This window comes from Aquarana catesbeiana, linkage group LG12 (assembly GCF_042186555.1).
Source record: "Aquarana catesbeiana isolate 2022-GZ linkage group LG12, ASM4218655v1, whole genome shotgun sequence".
In the NCBI taxonomy this organism is placed as follows: Eukaryota; Metazoa; Chordata; class Amphibia; order Anura; family Ranidae; genus Aquarana; species Aquarana catesbeiana.
In genome coordinates, this window is record NC_133335.1 from 44,231,425 (window position 1) to 44,252,443 (window position 21,019).

General features: G+C 48.9%; 1 protein-coding gene across 1 annotated transcript in view; it reads left to right on the forward strand.

The window, feature by feature from the left end:
- The first annotated feature begins 19,747 nt into the window (after positions 1 to 19,747).
- Positions 19,748 to 21,019, forward strand: part of MRC2 (mannose receptor C-type 2) — a 135,159-nt gene continuing 133,887 nt past the window's right edge. The window contains exon 1 of the mRNA XM_073607669.1: positions 19,748 to 19,922. Coding sequence (XP_073463770.1) covers positions 19,826 to 19,922 — 97 coding nt within the window. The 5' untranslated portion in view covers positions 19,748 to 19,825. The remainder of the gene's footprint in view (positions 19,923 to 21,019) is intronic.

A 21,019-nucleotide genomic window follows, 5' to 3' on the forward strand; every position in this document is an offset into this window, starting at 1 on the left:
AACTCGGTCCTAAGACAAATCCAACAATTGTTCTCCTATTAATTCAGAGATGTTTGAACTGATTTCTTCAATCAATCAACAGGGAGCTGCACAGACCAGCCCTGCAGCTCTGGGACTGGTTAGATAGTTGAATAATAATCCTCCTAATTAAGCAATTAAAACTCAGTCCTAAGACAAATCCAACAATTGTTCTCCTGTTAATTTAAAGATGTTTGAACCGATTTCTTCAATCAATCAATAGGGAGCTGCACAGGCCAGCCCTGCCGCTCTAAGACTGGTTAGATAGTTGAATAATAATCCTCCCAATTCGTAATATATAGTATTGCAAAAGAAAAAAAGAAAAAAAATATATCATTGCGCAATGAAGTTAACTTTATGTGATCATCTGCATCCGTAGCATATTCACTCACATTATGAAGGAACAATAGACAGCGCTTGAGAAGCAATCAGAAGCAGTATCGTTTTTCTTCCTCTCACCGCTAACACTGTGTATCAGGTGACGTCACTGGCTCCTCCCGATGCGTTGCGTCACATGTCACGTGACTTTATCAAGGGTCTTGATTTTATTTTCAACACCAGTTCACTATAAATTAGCATATCAGCGCTTTAGTAAATTCTTAACAATTTTATGTGTGCTTATGTGTGTCTCTCACGCCCGCGATCGCGTGTGACTGGCGGACATCATGCCCGCCGGCCACGCGCATCGGGTCTCCCGCTGTGCAGCGGACTCGAGCGCCTTCTACAGCTGTTTAAAGGGCCGACGTACAATTTGCGCAGGAGGACCAACCTGCCGCAGTAGAATGACGGCAGCTGGTCGGCTAGTGGTTAAGGAAGACATCAACTTTCTATATATACTACTACTAGAGAGTTCGAGTAACATAATCACAGAAGGGTCACCTTTCGGTTAACCCCTCGATGAAGGCATATATACATACGAAAGATCATGGCCTAGCATTGCTATAACTTAATCCTAATGAAATAGTATTAGTGGCAATAATGCCTCTTACTCAAATTGTGCGATTATTAACTATCACCATTGCAACTATCCTATAAGAGTGATCAAATTCACCAAAATATGCCCAGAAGAGTCTGAGTTACAAAAAAAGGGGCTACACACACGAAGCCAAGTTTGGCTAAGAACAGTGAAGAGAAAAGCAAATAAGGAAACTGAGTCGGAAGAAGGAAAGAGGAAAATCCATCCGGGAACCTTCCGCCAGTTGACTTAATAAATATCTCTATGCATTAGGGACCTGCAAGTAGGTAAGCCAAGGGGACCATATTGTATTTTTTGTTTACGCAGAACACTCACAGACGCAATTCTGCCCATCCATGATAGATTCATATCAGACCATGTCTTCATGTCCTCTAGTAATTTAGCAAACAAGGGTGGGTAGTTGGCTCTATATAGTGAGGCTATATTGGAAGTTAGTCGGATTCCAAAATAAGAGCGGGACATCGGTTTCTTCAATTTCTTATATAAACTTTTCAGTACCAAAGAGTGTGCCAACAATGGGGACACAATGTTACACCACATCGTTCAATACATTACATACAGTGCATCTGGAAAGTAGCGCTTCACTTTTTCCACATTTTTTTATGTTACGGGCTTATTCCAAAATGCATTAAATAAATTTTTTTCCTCAAAATTCTACAAACAATAACCCATGATGACAATGTGAATGAAGTTTGTTTGAAATCTTTGCAAATGTATTAAAAATAAAAAACAAAAAAAATCCCATGTACATAAGTATTCACAGCCTTTGCCATGACACTTAAAATGGAGCTCAGGTGCATCCTGTTTCCACTGATCATCTTTGAGATGTTTCTACAACTTGATTGGAGTCCACCTGTGGTAAATTCAGTTGATTGGGCATGATTTGGAAAGCCACACACCTGGATAAATAAGGTCCCACAGTTAACAGTGCATGTCAGAGCACAAATCAAGCCATAAAGTCCAAGGAATTGTCTGTAGACCTCCAAGAGAGGATTGTATTAAGGCACAGATCTGGGAAAGGGTACAGAAAAATGTGTGCAGTTTTAAAGGTCCCAATGAGCACAGTGGCCTCCATCATCCGTAAATGGAAGAAGTTTGGAGCAACCAGGACTCTTCTTAGAGCAGGCCGCTGGCCAAACTGAGTGATCGGGGGAGAGGGGGCATTATTCAGGGAGGTGATCAAGAACCTGATGGTCACTCTGACACACAGACCTCCCCAGCTCGGGACCCCTGCACATTACACACAGACCCCCCCAGCTTGGGACCCCTGCACATTACACACAGACCCCCAGCTCAGGACCCCTGCACATTACACACAGCCCCCCCCAGCTTGGGACCCCTGTACATTACACACAGACCCCCCAGCTCGGGACCCCTGCACATTACACACAGACCCCCCAGCTCAGGACCCCTGCACATTACACACAGCCCCCCCAGCTTGGGACCCCTGTACATTACACACAGACCCCCCAGCTCGGGACCCCTGCACATTACACACAGAACCCCCAGCTTGGAACCCCTGCACACTATACACAGCCCCCCCCACAGCTTGGGACCCCTGCACATTACACACAGACCCCCCAGCTCGGGACCCCTGCACATTACACACAGCCCCCCCCAGCTCGGGACCCCTGCACATTACACACAGACCCCCCAGCTTGGGACCCCTGCACATTACACACAGCCCCCCCAGCTCGGAAACCCTGCACATTACACACAGACTTCATAGCTCGGGACCCCTGCACATTACACACAGACCTCCCAGGGTTGACACCCCCCAATGCGTGGCACTCGGGGTGGAACGCCCCCCGCCCCCCCACCGTTGGTACGCTGCTGGGAGGACCTGCAGAACTCTGATCTCAGCAAACAGGGCCTGTGGTTCTAGGCATGCATGATCTATTTTCTTTACAGACCCTAATGGAAAACTTTCTTTTAGGGCCTATGAATAAAACTTGCCCATGCATTGTGCCATATGGTCCCTATTGAAAGGCCTGATAGGTTCGCTTCAATTTTACCTAACTGTCAGTAACGTGTTCAAGGAGCACAAGCTGCTTATCTTGCAAATCTTCAGACCAGAGAGCCCCACGCTTTGTAAGCTACTTACAGTCAAAAGGGAGAATAGAGTGAAGTTGTATAGTACAGAATCATGTAACAAAGGGCTGCAGTCCAGAAACCCATGTCAAATAAGGGGCACCTATAAATAAAAACAAACTGTGCAGCTTTGACCAAAATCAAATAATGCCTTTCTATAGGTGTAGGCCATTTAAGCACCTCCAGAAGTCTGACTGAAAAATTCCCAGAGATGACATGATCCTGTTCTGCCTTGTTGTTAGGATGTTGCAACTTTACTCAGAGCTGCACAGTAGATTTTTTATCTACAGATGCCCCTTATCTGCATAGGCAGTTTTTTTGGTAAAGGTGAACTAACCCTTTAAAGAAGAAGTGAGGGATTAAAAAAAATAAACATCCATACTCACCTAGGAGAATCCAGCATCAGGCCAATGCTGCATCTGTCCCCCACCGCCTCTAAGACCAAGAACTGAGCAATCAAAGACCACTGATCGTTCAGTTCTCACTCTTCAGTGAGCAAAGTGAGCAAAGAGATGGTGACTGTCAGCAGCTCTCTGCTCTGCCTCTCCAGCGCTCACTGGAGTACTGGGCTGTGCAGGGGGTGGTAGCAGCTGGCTCAGGCTCTCAGAGGTGTGTCAAGAGGTTGAGGCAGCTGCCGGTCAAGAATCTGGGTGGATCCCGAAATTAAAGTCGGAATCTCTCCAGGGCCTGGACTGGCTGAACTTGGTTTGGCAGGCTCCAGTGCTGTTCTCATCTACCTAAAGCTCTGGGTCGTGGGCAGTCCCTTGGTGTCATTACATACAGTGCAGGGCTCTTAAGCATACAACCCTAGCTGAGATCCTCTTAGGGAACCGGCAGCACTGGACTGGTTGTATGCATGGAGGAAGCCTGCTGAAACTAGGAATATTTGGGATATTTAGGATAATACTAGGAAATATTACACTTTATGCCTGCACCCCTAGACTAAACATGCATTTTACCCTTGCAGTGTTGGTGGGCTGCACTGTAAGGGTATATTTTGTCTAATTCCAGAGATCAGTTTTAAGAAAGACGTACTTTGACCAGAAATAAACACACAATGCGGAGAGCACTGTACCAAGTAAAATATAAACAGGGCACAGTGATAATTTATATAATTAGAGTATGAACTCAGTCTGTCCTAATCTTGCCCTTCCTATAGTTACAATCAAGATATCTATTTTCCTAGAAGAGCACATATGCTATTATTCAAACCATTAAAGGTTGCAGGGTTAGGAGGAAAGTGATCTCAGACAGCACATATATGCTAAACATATGTCTACACCATTGACATACTGTATATGTGTTAACTAAAACACAAGATAAATAATGTAAATCCAAACCCTGAAAATAGATGCTTATTTTTTAATGCCAGAAACACTGGTAAACCGGCACAACGACTGATCGGTGTACTTCTGAGACACATGAGACCCCAGCAGATAGCTGCTGCTGCTGAGCTGAACCAGAACCAACCTAAAGACAATACTGCTTTGGCCTTTGGGGCTTGATCGCCACCACAATAAGGAGGTCTCCACCACAATAAGGAGGAAGACTTTGTCCAGGTTCTTCCAATGAAATGTATGAAAATAGTCCTTTGATTAAAAAAGGTAAAGATGGGTGGATAAATAAAGATCTGTACTAAATAGGACACTTTCTAGGGTTAGGCCACCATAATATTTTCTTCAAACACTCGAGATGTCCTGGAATTGTTCCACATGCATCAAATACTTCATTTTCTACACTCACCTAAACAAACCACCAAGGACAACACCATAAAAACTCTATTCCAAAATGGATGCGTGCAGGATACAGGCCAAGGGGAAGCATCTCAGTGCTATACCAGCTTTTCTGTACAACATCCTACAGGCTACCTCATTAGTTGGCATGGGTAAAGAGACAAAGACTGGTCCCTATGAACAGCCAAGATACACTAACGGACACTTAATATGACCCTTATGCCCCGTACACACGATCGGATTTTCCGACAACAAATGTTGGATGTGAGCTTGTTGGCTGAAAGTCTGACCGTGTGTATGTTCCATTGAACATTTGTTGTCGGACTTTCCGCCAACAAGTGTTGGCTAGCAGGTTCTTAAATTTTCCTCCAACAAAACTTTGTTGTCGGAATTTCTGATCGTGTGTACACAATTCCGATGCACAAAAGTTCACGCATGCTCGGAATCAAGCAGAAGGAGCTGCACTGGCTATTGAACTTCCTTTTTCTTGGCTCGTCGTACGTCTTGTACATCACCACGTTCCCAGGTTCTGAATTGTTGGCCAACATTTGTGTGACCGTGTGTATGCAAGACAAGTTGGAGCCAATGCCCTTCGAGCAAAATTCCACGGTTCGTGTGTACGGGGCATAATAGAAGCAAAGTATAAGGTCTTGTCCTGTTGGTATCTAGTACCATCTAGGATTGCTTAGATCTATCCCGACACATCCTCTCTCTGCTTTAGAGGTTGTGGACGGAAAGGTACCATGTATCATAACTGGTGGACTTGTCTCAAAGTCAAGAGATTCTGGACTAGGGTGTTCACTTTGAATCACTCGGTAACCATTATAAATGTACCAAAAAATGCTAAAACGGTGCCTTTGAATGAATTGACTGCAGATATTCCCAGACACACCCAGTCTCTCATATTCTAAATTATCATAGAGGCTAAAATGTACATTGTGAAAGCATGGAAATCGCCTGTCTTCAACAAAGTTGGAACAAGATCTTTTGGATAATGCTCTATGAAAGTTTAGCTAGCATCTTCAGGACAAGCAAACCAGATTTGAAAAAAAATTGGAATCCCCAGTTATGATATCTACAATCGCCTGCATAAAACCAGAGCTTGGACAGGGAGTCGTGACCCAGACAAAGAGGAGCAACATTCTATATTCCACTAATTTCTTTTTCTTTTCCTTGTTCACTTCTTTTCTTCTTCTATTTCCCTTCTTTTTCTTTTTTTTATTTAAACCATTGAGGATTATAGGTTATCTTTTCAATGTTTTGGTTTATTAAAAACTGCTGTATGATGACCACTGGCCAGTGGCTCTATCTGTTTAGAGCCTAGGATGTTGGAGGACCAAATTAGGAACTTATAATTTCCAATTCCACCACACCTTGAATGGCTGGATGCCAGGTGACATTGCGTATTATAGATTTTTCACTGTTTATTTGTGGTATATATTGTAATGTCAGTTTATTACTTGTTGCAGCTTGCTTTCTGACCTTTGATCCAAACAAACCTTTGTACATTTGTTTATTGGGGAAAACAATAAAATTATTGCAAAAGAAAAAGGTAAAGATGAACAACATAATAATTTTGACAGGACCTAAGCTCAGTGTCAATCGAGCAGGCAGCTCTTTCTAATAGTGTGCAAACTAGTACCATTGTTTGCACAAAGAAACAAGCCAGCAATGTGAGACACTATTACAAATTGTAAAAATTCATAATAACAAATTCGATTTTAGTTTACTGCAGAAATTCATTCTACTTTGCTGGTTTAGATGAAAGGTTTTTTTTTGCATTCTAATTGTTCTTTGCATAGGCTTATTTTATAGACTGACGGTGTACAGCCAATATAGCTGGTGGTGTACATCTTTATAAGAACCAATGCTGAGAACCCCTGATGTAGGTCACCAAATTTCAAGTAAAACTTGACATGGGTATATTTATTATTGCTATTCTCATTTTTTTTGTATATTTTTGATTTTTCAAAGCAATTAGTTCTGTAGTGTCAGGAACATGCTGTTGGGCTATCTGGCTAATGTGCATAGGTGTACACATTGCTATGTGCAAAAAAACAGACTACATGTTCGTCATTGCCCATACGCACATTTGCAGATGTGTGTGCACATCCACTGCTGCCAAGTGACCTATTTAAACCTGAACTCTGCACTAATTCTTTACTGTATGTGTGATGAACACAGTGTCAGACCACTGCCCTTATCAGCAAGTCGTGACAAACGACTGGTTGACCTCACACCCAGCTGTCACTAATATGCAACAACCACATTCTCAGCCTCACCCTGAACAAAGATTCTTCAGCTCGCTGGACCACAATCTAAGTGTCAGCAGCCTGACAGCGATTGTCACTGGGTCTGGTTAACTAAGCAATTAACCCTTTAACCACTTGCCAACCGCACTATCACCGAATGACGGCTACAGCTGGTCATCCAGTTCTGGGAGGTTGTCTATTAACGTCCTCCCAGAACCAAGCCCTCCTCGCACCCACTGTGGTGCGCTCTGTAATCGCTGTGTCTTTAGGACACAGCTGATCACAGATTGGGGTAAAGAGCCAATTACATTACAGGTCACATTGGCCGTTTCCCACGTGATCAGCTGTGACCAATCACAGCTGATCACGATGTAAACACAGTTGCCGGATATCTGCATTCCTTTCCTCATGCTGTGACAGCGTAAGAAGAGGAGAGAGCCAGTAACCGGCAAGTGTAAAAGGGGACATCCACACTGTTAATTAGGGCACTGGTCATCAAAGCTTTAATCAGTGATCACATCGTTACAGCAGAAAGCAATGTTTCGGAGCCACACAGGACCCCTTCTCCAGGCGTGTGCTGGTGACATCACTCTCTCTGACTATACACGGTTTCAGCTGAGGGTCGCTTCATCGCCCACTTACAAATACAGCCATCTCTACAGGAATGTGTGCATTGGGAATAGTGCGCTGGAATTTCTGATTATCAGTGCAGCCCCAACAGTGCCCACCAGTGCTGCCAATCAGTGCTGCCAATCAGTGCCCATCAGTGCTGCCTATTAGTGCCCATCAGTGTAGCCTCATCAGCGAAGGAGAAAAATTACCTGTCTGCAAAATTTTATTGCAGAAACGAAGAAAAACATTTTTTTTTTCAAAATGTTTGGCACTTTTTCATTTGTTTAGCAACAAATAAAAAACCCAGTGGTGATTAAATATATCAAAAGAAAGCTCTATTTGTGTGATAAATAGGATACAAATTTCATATGCAGGTACAGTGCTGCATGACTGCGCAATTGTCATTCAAAGTGCGGCAGTGCTGAAAGCTGAAAACTGGCCTGGGCAGGAAGGGAGCGAAAGTGGCCAGTAGACAGGGCCGGACTTGGAATAAAAACCAGCCCTGGAAAAAATGTCGTACCAGCCCCATAGCATTATTATATCAGCCCAACATCAAAACCATCATAACGTCATTATTTCCTTGTTCGTGAAAGGGAAAACATCAAATCATTCTTTGCAGCTATTACCTTTTGTACCACCACCCCCTCCCTTTAGAATGTAAGCTCTACGAGCAGGGCCCTCCTGTACCTTTTGTATTGAACTGTACTGTAATTGTGTTGTCCCCCTTATACATTGTAAAGCGCTGCGTAAACTGTTGGCGCTATATAAATCTCGTATAATAATAATAATTTTAAAGCACATTTGAAGAGTGTATTATATATGTATATATATAAGGTAGATATGAAAGCACATAGGGCTATATATATATATATATATATATATATATATTTATATATTGCAAATTCCAGAATTCCAGTTAAAAGTGGTAAAATTGGTCCATCATCAAGGGGCACCCCAGGAATGTGGGGGGGACTCTGGTTTCCAGAGACCACCTTCCACAGAAAGAATGGGGGGGGGTTACTGATATATGGGTGAAACCTTTATATCAGTGCCCCCTTATTTTATTGTATTCACTCCCCCCTCGGACTTTCCTGGCGGCACTGTCACTGACCTCCTCTCAGGGACACCGTGCAGGGCTCAGTTGGACAGCTCCAGGTTGGTGACTCTGGTTTTATCCTATAGTCTCCTCTCCACAGTCCACACGTTTTACTTCTCCTATGAACCCCATCCTGGCTGCACTCCCACTCTTGACTCCTCTCCAGACTCCCCCTCAGAGACTGCAGACCTGATATAAGACAAGAGATGGTCAGAGGTTGCGAACATGGTACAAGAGATGGTTAGAAACTGAAGACATGACACAAGAGATGGCTAGAGACTGTGGACATGATACAAGAGATGGCTAGAGATTGAGGACATGATACAAGAGATAGCTAGAGACTGAGGACATGATACAATAGATGGCTAGAGACTGAAGACATGATATAAGAGATGGCTAGAGACCGAGGACATGATACAAGAGATGGCTAGAGACTGAGGACAGGATACAAAAGATGGTCAGAGGTTGCAGACATGATACAAGAGATGGTCAGATGTTGCGGACATGATACAAGAGATGGTCAGAGGCTGCAAGCATGATACAGTAGATGTCAGAGGCTGCAGACATGATACAGTAGGTGTCAGAGGCTGTGGGCATGGTACAGGAGATAGTTAGAGAATGAGGACATCATACTAAAGATGGTCAGAGACTGCAAATAGTACAAGTGATGGCCAGAGACTGCAGACAAGGTACAAGAGATAGCCAGAGACTGCAGACATGGTACAAGAGATCAATGCAGCCTCATCAGTGCCCATCAAATGCAGCCTCACTGTGCCCATCAATGCAGCCTCACTGTGCCCATCATTTCAGCCTCACTGTGCCCATCATTTCAGCCTCACTGTGCCCATCAAATGCAGCTTTATGATGCCCATCAAATGCAGCTTTATGGCGTCCATCAATGCAGCCTCACTGTGCCCATAATTGCAGCCTCACTGTGCCCATAATTGCAGCCTCGCTGTGCCCATAATTGCAGCCTCGCTGTGCCCATAATTGCAGCCTCGCTGTGCCCATAATTGCAGCCTCACTGTGCCCATAATTGCAGCCTTACTGTGCCCATCAATGCAGCCTCACTGTGCCCACCAATGCAGCCTCACCGTGCCCACCATTGTAGCCTCTGTGTGCCCACCATTGTAGCCTCTGTGTGCCCACCATTGCAGCTTCTGTGTGCCAGCCATTGCAGCCTCTGTGTGCCCACAATTGCAACTTCTGTGTGCCCACCATTGCAGCCTCTGTGTGCCAGCCATTGCAGCCTCTGTGTGCACACCATTGCAGCCTCTGTGTGCCCACGATTGCAGCCTCTGTGTGCCCACGATTGCAGCCTCTGTGTGCCAGCCATTGCAGCCTCTGTGTGCCAGCCATTGCAGCCTCTGTGTGCCAGCCATTGCAGCCTCTGTGTGCCCACCATTGCAGCCTCTGTGTGCCAGCCATTGTAGCCTCTGTGTGCCCGCCAATGCTGCCTCTGTGTGCTAGCCATTACAGCCACTGTGGGCCAGCCATTTCAGCCTTTGTGTGCCAGCCATTGCAGCCTCTGTGTGCCCACCATTGCAGCCTCTGTGTGCCAGCCATTGTAGCCTCTGTGTGCCCGCCAATGCTGCCTCTGTGTGCTAGCCATTACAGCCACTGTGGGCCAGCCATTTCAGCCTTTGTGTGCCAGCCATTGCAGCCTCTGTGTGCCAGCCATTGCAGCCTCTGTGTGCCCGCCATTGCAGCCTCTGTGTGCCCGCCATTGCAGCCTCTGTGTGCCCGCCATTGCAGCCTCTGTGTGCCCACCATTGCAGCCTCTGTGTGCCAGCCATTGCAGCCTCTGTGTGCCCACCATTGCAGCCTCTGTGTGCCAGTCATTGCAGCCTCTGTGTGCCCAACATTGTAGCCTCTGTGTGCCCGCCATTGTAGCCTCTGTGTGTCCACCATTGCAGCCTCTGTGTGCCAGCCATTGAAGCCTCAGCGTGCCCGCCATTGCAGCCTCTTTGTGCCAGCCATTGCAGCCTCTGTGTGCCCACCATTGCCCCATTGCAGCCTCTGTGTGCCCACCATTGCAGCCTCGGTGTGCCCGCCATTGCAGCCTCTGTGTGCCCACCATTGCAGCCTCTGTGTGCCAGCCATTGCAGCCTCAGCGTGCCCGCCATTGCAGCCTCAGCGTGCCCGCCATTGCAGCCTCAGCGTGCCCGCCATTGCAGCCTCAGCGTGCCCGCCATTGCAGCCTCAGCGTGCCCGCCATTGCCCCATTGCAGCCTCTGTGTGCCCGCCATTGCAGCCTCAGCGTGCCCGCCATTGCAGCCTCAGCGTGCCCGCCATTGCAGCCTCAGCGTGCCCGCCATTGCAGCCTCAGCGTGCCCGCCATTGCAGCCTCAGCGTGCCCGCCATTGCAGCCTCTGTGTGCCCACCATTGCAGCCTCGGTGTGCCCGCCATTGCAGCCTCTGTGTGCCCACCATTGCAGCCTGTGTGTGCCAGCCATTGCAGCCTCTGTGTGCCCACCATTGCAGCCTCTGTGTGCCAGTCATTGCAGCCTCTGTGTGCCCAACATTGTAGCCTCTGTGTGCCCGCCATTGTAGCCTCTGTGTGTTCACCATTGCAGCCTCTGTGTGCCAGCCATTGAAGCCTCAGCGTGCCCGCCATTGCAGCCTCTTTGTGCCAGCCATTGCAGCCTCTGTGTGCCCACCATTGCCCCATTGCAGCCTCTGTGTGCCCACCATTGCAGCCTCGGTGTGCCCGCCATTGCAGCCTCTGTGTGCCCACCATTGCAGCCTCTGTGTGCCAGCCATTGCAGCCTCAGCGTGCCCGCCATTGCAGCCTCAGCGTGCCCGCCATTGCAGCCTCAGCGTGCCCGCCATTGCAGCCTCAGCGTGCCCGCCATTGCAGCCTCAGCGTGCCCACCATTGCCCCATTGCAGCCTCTGTGTGCCCACCATTGCAGCCTCGGTGTGCCCGCCATTGCAGTCTCTGTGTGCCAGCCATTGCAGCCTCTGTGTGCCAGCCATTGCAGCCTCTGTGTGCCCACCATTGCAGCTTCTGTGTGCCAGCCATTGCAGCCTCTGTGTGCCCACAATTGCAACTTCTGTGTGCCCACCATTGCAGCCTCTGTGTGCCAGCCATTGCAGCCTCTGTGTGCACACCATTGCAGCCTCTGTGTGCCCACGATTGCAGCCTCTGTGTGCCAGCCATTGCAGCCTCTGTGTGCCAGCCATTGCAGCCTCTGTGTGCCAGCCATTGCAGCCTCTGTGTGCCAGCCATTGCAGCCTCTGTGTGCCCACCATTGCAGCCTCTGTGTGCCAGCCATTGTAGCCTCTGTGTGCCCGCCAATGCTGCCTCCGTGTGCTAGCCATTACAGCCACTGTGGGCCAGCCATTTCAGCCTTTGTGTGCCAGCCATTGCAGCCTCTGTGTGCCCACCATTGCAGCCTCTGTGTGCCAGCCATTGTAGCCTCTGTGTGCCCGCCAATGCTGCCTCTGTGTGCTAGCCATTACAGCCACTGTGGGCCAGCCATTTCAGCCTTTGTGTGCCAGCCATTGCAGCCTCTGTGTGCCAGCCATTGCAGCCTCTGTGTGCCCGCCATTGCAGCCTCTGTGTGCCCGCCATTGCAGCCTCTGTGTGCCCGCCATTGCAGCCTCTGTGTGCCCGCCATTGCAGCCTCTGTGTGCCCGCCATTGCAGCCTCTGTGTGCCCACCATTGCAGCCTCTGTGTGCCAGCCATTGCAGCCTCTGTGTGCCCACCATTGCAGCCTCTGTGTGCCAGTCATTGCAGCCTCTGTGTGCCCAACATTGTAGCCTCTGTGTGCCCGCCATTGTAGCCTCTGTGTGTCCACCATTGCAGCCTCTGTGTGCCAGCCATTGAAGCCTCAGCGTGCCCGCCATTGCAGCCTCTTTGTGCCAGCCATTGCAGCCTCTGTGTGCCCACCATTGCCCCATTGCAGCCTCTGTGTGCCCACCATTGCAGCCTCGGTGTGCCCGCCATTGCAGCCTCTGTGTGCCCACCATTGCAGCCTCTGTGTGCCAGCCATTGCAGCCTCAGCGTGCCCGCCATTGCAGCCTCAGCGTGCCCGCCATTGTGTGCCAGCCATTGCAGCCTCTGTGTGCCCAACATTGTAGCCTCTGTGTGCCCGCCATTGTAGCCTCTGTGTGTCCACCATTGCAGCCTCTGTGTGCCAGCCATTGAAGCCTCAGCGTGCCCGCCATTGCAGCCTCTTTGTGCCAGCCATTGCAGCCTCTGTGTGCCCACCATTGCCCCATTGCAGCCTCTGTGTGCCCACCATTGCAGCCTCGGTGTGCCCGCCATTGCAGCCTCTGTGTGCCCACCATTGCCCCATTGCAGCCTCTGTGTGCCCACCATTGCAGCCTCGGTGTGCCCGCCATTGCAGCCTCAGCATGCCCGCCATTGTAGCCTCAGCGTGCCCGCCATTGCAGCCTCTGTGTGCCCACCATTGCCCCATTGCAGCCTCTGTGTGCCCACCATTGCAGCCTCGGTGTGCCCGCCATTGCAGTCTCTGTGTGCCAGCCATTGCAGCCTCTGTGTGCCAGCCATTGCAGCCTCTGTGTGCCAGCCATTACAGCCTCTGTGTGCCCACAATTACAGCCTCTGTGTGCCCACCATTTCAGCCATTGTGTGCCAGCCATTGCAGCCTCTGTGTGCCCATCATTGCAGCCTCTGTGTGCCCGCCATTGCAGCCTCGGTGTGCCCGCCATTGCAGTCTCTGTGTGCCAGCCATTGCAGCCTCTGTGTGCCAGCCATTTCAGCCTTTGTGTGCCGGCCATTGCAGCCTCTGTGTGCCGGCCATTGCAGCCTCTGTGTGCCAGCCATTGCAGCCTCTGTGTGCCCGCCAATGCTGCCTCTGTGTGCTAGCCATTACAGCCACTGTGGGCCAGCCATTTCAGCCTTTGTGTGCCAGCCATTGCAGCCTCTGTGTGCCCACCATTGCAGCCTCTGTGTGCCAGCCATTGTAGCCTCTGTGTGCCCGCCAATGCTGCCTCTGTGTGCTAGCCATTACAGCCACTGTGGGCCAGCCATTTTAGCCTTTGTGTGCCAGCCATTGCAGCCTCTGTGTGCCAGCCATTGCAGCCTCTGTGTGCCCGCCATTGCAGCCTCTGTGTGCCCGCCATTGCAGCCTCTGTGTGCCCGCCATTGCAGCCTCTGTGTGCCCACCATTGCAGCCTCTGTGTGCCAGCCATTGCAGCCTCTGTGTGCCCACCATTGCAGCCTCTGTGTGCCAGTCATTGCAGCCTCTGTGTGCCCAACATTGTAGCCTCTGTGTGCCCGCCATTGTAGCCTCTGTGTGTCCACCATTGCAGCCTCTGTGTGCCAGCCATTGAAGCCTCAGCGTGCCCGCCATTGCAGCCTCTTTGTGCCAGCCATTGCAGCCTCTGTGTGCCCACCATTGCCCCATTGCAGCCTCTGTGTGCCCACCATTGCAGCCTCGGTGTGCCCGCCATTGCAGCCTCTGTGTGCCCACCATTGCAGCCTCTGTGTGCCAGCCATTGCAGCCTCAGCGTGCCCGCAATTGCAGCCTCAGCGTGCCCGCCATTGTGTGCCAGCCATTGCAGCCTCTGTGTGCCCAACATTGTAGCCTCTGTGTGCCCGCCATTGTAGCCTCTGTGTGTCCACCATTGCAGCCTCTGTGTGCCAGCCATTGAAGCCTCAGCGTGCCCGCCATTGCAGCCTCTTTGTGCCAGCCATTGCAGCCTCTGTGTGCCCACCATTGCCCCATTGCAGCCTCTGTGTGCCCACCATTGCAGCCTCGGTGTGCCCGCCATTGCAGCCTCTGTGTGCCCACCATTGCCCCATTGCAGCCTCTGTGTGCCCACCATTGCAGCCTCGGTGTGCCCGCCGTTGCAGCCTCAGCATGCCCGCCATTGTAGCCTCAGCGTGCCCGCCATTGCAGCCTCTGTGTGCCCACCATTGCCCCATTGCAGCCTCTGTGTGCCCACCATTGCAGCCTCGGTGTGCCCGCCATTGCAGTCTCTGTGTGCCAGCCATTGCAGCCTCTGTGTGCCAGCCATTGCAGCCTCTGTGTGCCAGCCATTGCAGCCTCTGTGTGCCAGCCATTACAGCCTCTGTGTGCCCACAATTACAGCCTCTGTGTGCCCACCATTTCAGCCATTGTGTGCCAGCCATTGCAGCCTCTGTGTGCCCATCATTGCAGCCTCTGTGTGCCCGCCATTGCAGCCTTGGTGTGCCCGCCATTGCAGTCTCTGTGTGCCAGCCATTGCAGCCTCTGTGTGCCAGCCATTTCAGCCTTTGTGTGCCGGCCATTGCAGCCTCTGTGTGCCGGCCATTGCAGCCTCTGTGTGCCAGCCATTACAGCCTCTGTGTGCCCACAATTACAGCCTCTGTGTGCCCACCATTTCAGCCATTGTGTGCCAGCCATTGCAGCCTCTGCGTGCCCATCATTGCAGCCTCTGCGTGCCCGCCATTGCAGCCTCTGTGTGCCAGCCATTGCAGCCTCTGTGTGTCCACCATTGCAGCCTCTGTGTGCCCACCATTGCAGCCTCTGTGTGCCCGCCATTGCAGCCTCTGTGTGCCCGCCATTGCAGCCTCTGTGTGCCCGCCATTGCAGCCTCTGTGTGCCCGCCATTGCAGCCTCTGTGTGCCAGCCATTGCAGCCTCTGTGTGCCTGCCATTGCAGCCTCTGTGTGCCTGCCATTGCAGCCTCTGTGTGCCTGCCATTGCAGCCTCTGTGTGCCTGCCATTGCAGCCTCTGTGTGCCTGCCATTGCAGCCTCTGTGTGCCTGCCATTGCAGCCTCTGTGTGCCTGCCATTGCAGCCTCTGTGTGCCCACCATTGCAACTTCTGTGTGCCCGCCATTGCAGCCTCTGTGTGCCCACCATTGCAGCCTCTGTGTGCCAGCCATTGCAGCCTCTGTGTGCCAGCCATTGCAGCCTCTGTGTGCCAGCCATTGCAGCCTCTGTGTGCCAGCCATTGCAGCCTCTGTGTGCCAGCCATTGCTGCCTCTGCGCCTACCAATTGCAGCCTCACCATCTCCTGGATCACACACAGCGGTCGATGTATGTCATGGACGGAGCTGGGTCTGTGTGTGCAAGACGGCGCTTTAACAAGGTCCTGGCCCACTAGACCAGCTTGTGTGATAGGCGGAACACTGATTCGATCAGTTTTACATCTAGAAGACTATCACACGAGCCGGTCTAGGGGGGCGAGACCTTGTTACAGCGCCACCTTACACACACAGACCGAGCTCCGTGCCATACAAGAGGAGGAGCCGGAGGACAGAGGGAGGGAGGGGAGCACTGCAGCCACCACTCAAAGTGGCCCCAGGGGCAGCCGGCCTACCGGGAAATTTCCCAGTGTCCCGGTAGGCCAGTCTGACCCTGCCAGTAGGCAAGTGGTTAACAGACTGATAAGAGGTGTCTGGTGTGTAAATAAGAGGTTGTGGATTGTGTAAACTGAAAGGAGGAGGGAGGGGGAAGGTCACTGCAGCTATATATCTTATGACAAAACAACATGGGTGACTTGAGACCTGACAAAATGGCTGCCACACACACAGCTTTTTGTGTGCCCAGTGTGTACAACCATTACAGTATGGTCTTTAGCCTTGTTCCTGTGATCCAGCCTTGATGTGCATCCCTGATTCTGTTACTGACCCTGCTTCCTCTCAGACCTTGCTCCCAGATTACCCTTGCCTGCTCATGCTATCTGCCTCTGCTACCAACTACTGACCACGCTTGTACCTATTGACTCTATACCTCACTGCCTGATTGTTGCCAACTTCTGCCTGTTCCTGACTCTGATTCTGCTTATGTCCTGTTGCCTTTCCACTCGGCTGTTACTTTACCAGCTGTGGGACCTGACTCCGCCATCAGTGGGACTTGGTGTTTCCACAGTACATCACCAGCTTTACCTATGCTCGTCATATACCAGTGCTCCCAAGTTCCTGCTCTCAGTGTCTACACCTTGGCAATTGTGCCTTTCCTGCAGTCCCTGTCTCAACATCCAGGGTTGCTCCGATGGGAACTGTGCAAGAAGCCACCCTCGTAATCTCAGGCTCTACAAATACGTGACAGTTAGTATATAACTAAAAAGTTTAGCATGCAAGAATGCTTAGGTACACGATGCTTGCTGCTTGCTACAGTAGTCAAACAAAGGTGAACAGGGAAGACAGCAATATACAGCGTTTTATACTCTATCTCTTTTGACTTAAGCTTTCATCAAGCCCCTCTTGTGTATACAGGTGCTGTCCTTCACATATTGCTAAATACTTCTCTGTGTTACTGCTGCTCCTACAGTGCACAAAAGCAGCATGTCTCAACTCACATGGATGTATGCAACTACAATGTGTGCAAGGCTCACCAAAATAAATCAAATAGGTGTTCCTTACAGCAACCAAACATTCCTGCTGTCTTTATTAGAGTGTAGGTTAGGAAAACGAAGTATGCAATGTCTTTATATCCTCCAAGAAGGTGACCTTTCATTCTAAACTGGTCTATCAGGATGTCACAAAGAGCAGACATCTCAAGTCTCCCGCAAGGTGCGGGAGACTCCCGCAATTCAGGAGCGGCTCCCGGACACCCGCGAGTGCCTTGCAATATCCCGGAAGGGCCGATCCTGAGCGAGTGTACAGGGTGGGGGTGGTGTCAGGCCATCTGTTCCGATCCTGGTTGGTTCCTCTGCCTTCAATCTACACCCCTCCTCACCCACTGGCTCTGTAGAAGCTCTGGATTTTTGGCGCGGAGAGGAGAGGAGCTGGAGGGAGGATGTGAAATGTCAACACAGCACTGACAACTGGTGCGTACTGGACACTGAGCTGTCACAGGGCTGAGCGAGAGAGGGGGAGGAGAGTGTCACACTAGAAGCCTGGGCATGCCACTGTTCGGATAAGACACCCCGTCCCCTCGGGTCTATGGATAAGGAGGAGCGGCTTGTGAGCAGATTGCAGAGGAATGTCCAGAAAGGAGAAGCTCGATCTCTGCCTGTCTCGTGTTCCCGTCAACACCTGAGCCACCCCCTCCCCAGGGAGGACAGAGCAAGCAGGACAACACAGTCACCGGAGCTCCCCCCCCCCCCAATGTCATTCACCTGCTGCTACACTAAACCACTCCCCAGCCCCCAGATCAAAAAAAAAAAAAAACAGGCCTAGCTCACAGCTAGGCCTTCCTAAATTTACCTGTACTGGCTGTACTAACAAAACACTACTCTAGCAACCTACCTACCTAAGGTAGAGGGTGCTACATTAGCTATTGTTGGCAGAGGAACTTCATATCTCCCTCCAAAGCTACATACTTTACCACCTTACTAGGCCAATTATTCTCATATTTGGCAAAGTGAGAACAGGAATGTCCTATTACAACTAAAATTAGTTAGACAAATGCTATTTAAATACAGTTGTTTAACACTTGTTATAAGGGCAGGCATAAAAGTATAAGTGTATATGTTGCTGACTTGTTGTCTGTGCATCCTCTGCAAAGATTTGCCCCAATTTACTGTCCCAGCTCAGTGATCCTCACAAATGGGATAAAAAATGAGGGCACTTACTCCTAGTAAGAAGGGAAACATACAATTCACAGATTTAACCTGTATAATCTCCCCTTCCCTGAGGAGCCTACATTGGCTAACCGTAAAGAATCGAATCGCTTTCAAGACCCTCTGCCTCACCCACAAATGTATACAAGGAAACGCTCCTCAATACCTATGTGAGAAAATAAAATGCTACACACCCAATTGCAGTCTTCAATCTTCTAACCAAAACCTCCTCCTTATTCCCAAACCCCGCTACAAAACAAAGGGAGAAGGAAGATTTGCAGTCTAAGGACCACGGCTATGGAACGCTCTACCGACTTACTTTCGCATGGAAGAAAACCATCAGGTCTTCAGAAAAAAACCCAAGACCTACCTCTTCTAAAAAGTTGGACAACACAGCATGGATCTAGCGCCTTGAGGTGATTCAGTTCGCATTTGCAGTGCTATACAAATCTTTTTGCAGTGCTATACAAGACCTACCTCTTCTAAAAAGTTGGACAACACAGCATGGATCTAGCGCCTTGAGGTGATTCAGTTCGCATTTGCAGTGCTATACAAATCTTTCATTCATTCATAATAAATCATACTGGTTGCAAGATTGTCCCACTATTTACATGCTTATGAGCATCTTATCGGCTAAAACAGCTATTCTCACACAAGGTTACTCCAGAGGTTGCTAAGGTTTCCTTGAGTTGTGGCCAATTGACCTTCCATCAAATGGTGTCTGCATAGTTCTGGGATCAACACCATATGGCAGAGCCAGCTACATGACACCAATGATCTGTTTAGCTATCTGTAAGGGTATGTTCTTCCAGATGTTGCTTGGAGTTCCTTGACTGTGACAGATTGACATCTCAATAAATGGTGCCTGCATAGTTACGGGGACACTACCACATGGCAGGGGGAGCTGAGTGACACCCATTAACTTTTTAGCTGTCTGTAAGGGTCGTATTCTCACCACCACTGTAAAGTGGACATTCTTCCCACTAGCCACCAATGTAAGGGGCATTTGTTCCAATGACCACCAATGTGTAAGACCTGAAATTTATTTCAAGGGTTCCTTTGGGATAGAATGGTTGAGAAAGGCTGAAATAAAGTTTTGCATATTGGTGTCCATTCTGGCATACATTGAGCGGAATATTTTCCTTAGCATATCCCTGTTCTGTGCCTCAGTGCACAGTGAACTGTATTAGAATTCTGTGGTTAGAAAGAGGAGATACCAAGAAAGAAGGAACAGACTTAATGTATTTCGGCTCCTTGCGAAACTAGGAATAGGATTTTTTTTTTTTTAAGGGAACTAAAAACTTCTATTGTTCTGCAATCGAGTGAAAACAAAGTAAAAGCAAAAAAGTTACTGAACGTTTTTGCTCTCTTTTTAAGATCTTCCCCCAGTTTTTCACACTTCCTTACGTAATGTCTGGTCCTGCCCATTGACTTAACACTCACAAGCTGAGACTTTTTTTTTTTTTTACATCTGTCCTCCTAGCCCTCCCCATTTTCCTCCTCCTCCCTCCCTTTCTGTCTCTCTCTCTCTCTCACTCACCCCTGCATCCTTCTGAAGGAGAGCTGGAGATTAGTATTAGAATGTATCTCTGCTGCTGGCATTTAGTTATTTCTTTCTTTATAAAATGCACCTTCTTGGTCTTTATCACTGATCTGAGGCTTGCCATTGCCAACACAGGTAAGGGGATGCACCCTGATGCTTGCCTAGTGCCTGCATAACTTTGCTGCCCTGCTCATTGTTCATGAATTCTGGAACTGCTTTCACTGTTCCACTTTGGGAATGTGTTGTGAATGTGTTGGCTTTTAGAAGAGTTCTCTTGAATCAAGTCTGTTGAGGAGTTGTTGGTTAGTAGAAGGGAACTTTGGGGGATTGAGGTGGCCTAGCAAGGGGGAAAAAAACAGGGTTAAGAAGAGGGAAGAACTGAGTGAAAGCAGATGTGCAATATAAAGGTCCTTACAATGGGGGAGGTGGAGAACAATTTTTTGGATACTACTTCAAGTTATAGCCTGGTACTAAACAAGGAACAATTTCTGCTCTGTGCACAATGAGTCTTAATGACATCACGTAATACCAAAACAATTAAATGTCTCTTTAATAAGTGTGTGCGGACAAGCAATTTTGTAAAGTAAGCAGAAAGTTTGTCTTTTTTTCCCCTCCTGTGTTTAGAATGTTCTATGCACAAGGCTGGGTCCAAATTCTGGATCTGCCAAGTCATCAGAAAGCTGAGGAAATGTAATTAACTAGTCCGTTTGAATGTCTGATACTAATTTCCCATTAACGGTTGGTTTGTTGGTTGAACTAGATGGACTTGTGTCTTTTTTCAACCTATGTGACTATTATTTTTATTCTGCATGAACAGTGTTCTTTATGTTTACATACATATCACATTCAGAAATTTGTTTTGGTACACCTTCTTCCAATGTCGTATCTGTTGGCCAAACTTCCTTGCCAATGCAAAGTATAAATATGTAGTTATTTATTTTATAATAGATCTTTTTTTGTATGTGAAAAATTAAGGCAAGCTGTTGGTGGGTTGGTATCATTTGAGTGGTCTATAAACAATGAGCAGTTAGCAGTAGGTAGTCAGTAAGAGCAATCACAATGCGGCTCCAAATGTCATTACTGTGGGAACCCAAATATTAGCATATCGTTGATTTATAGTTCATGTGTCAGTATGACATTTCATTCATTTAGATTGTAAGCTCTAACGAGCAGGGCCCTCTGATTCCTCCTGTATTAAAGTGTATTGTATTTCTACGGTCTACCCTCAAATT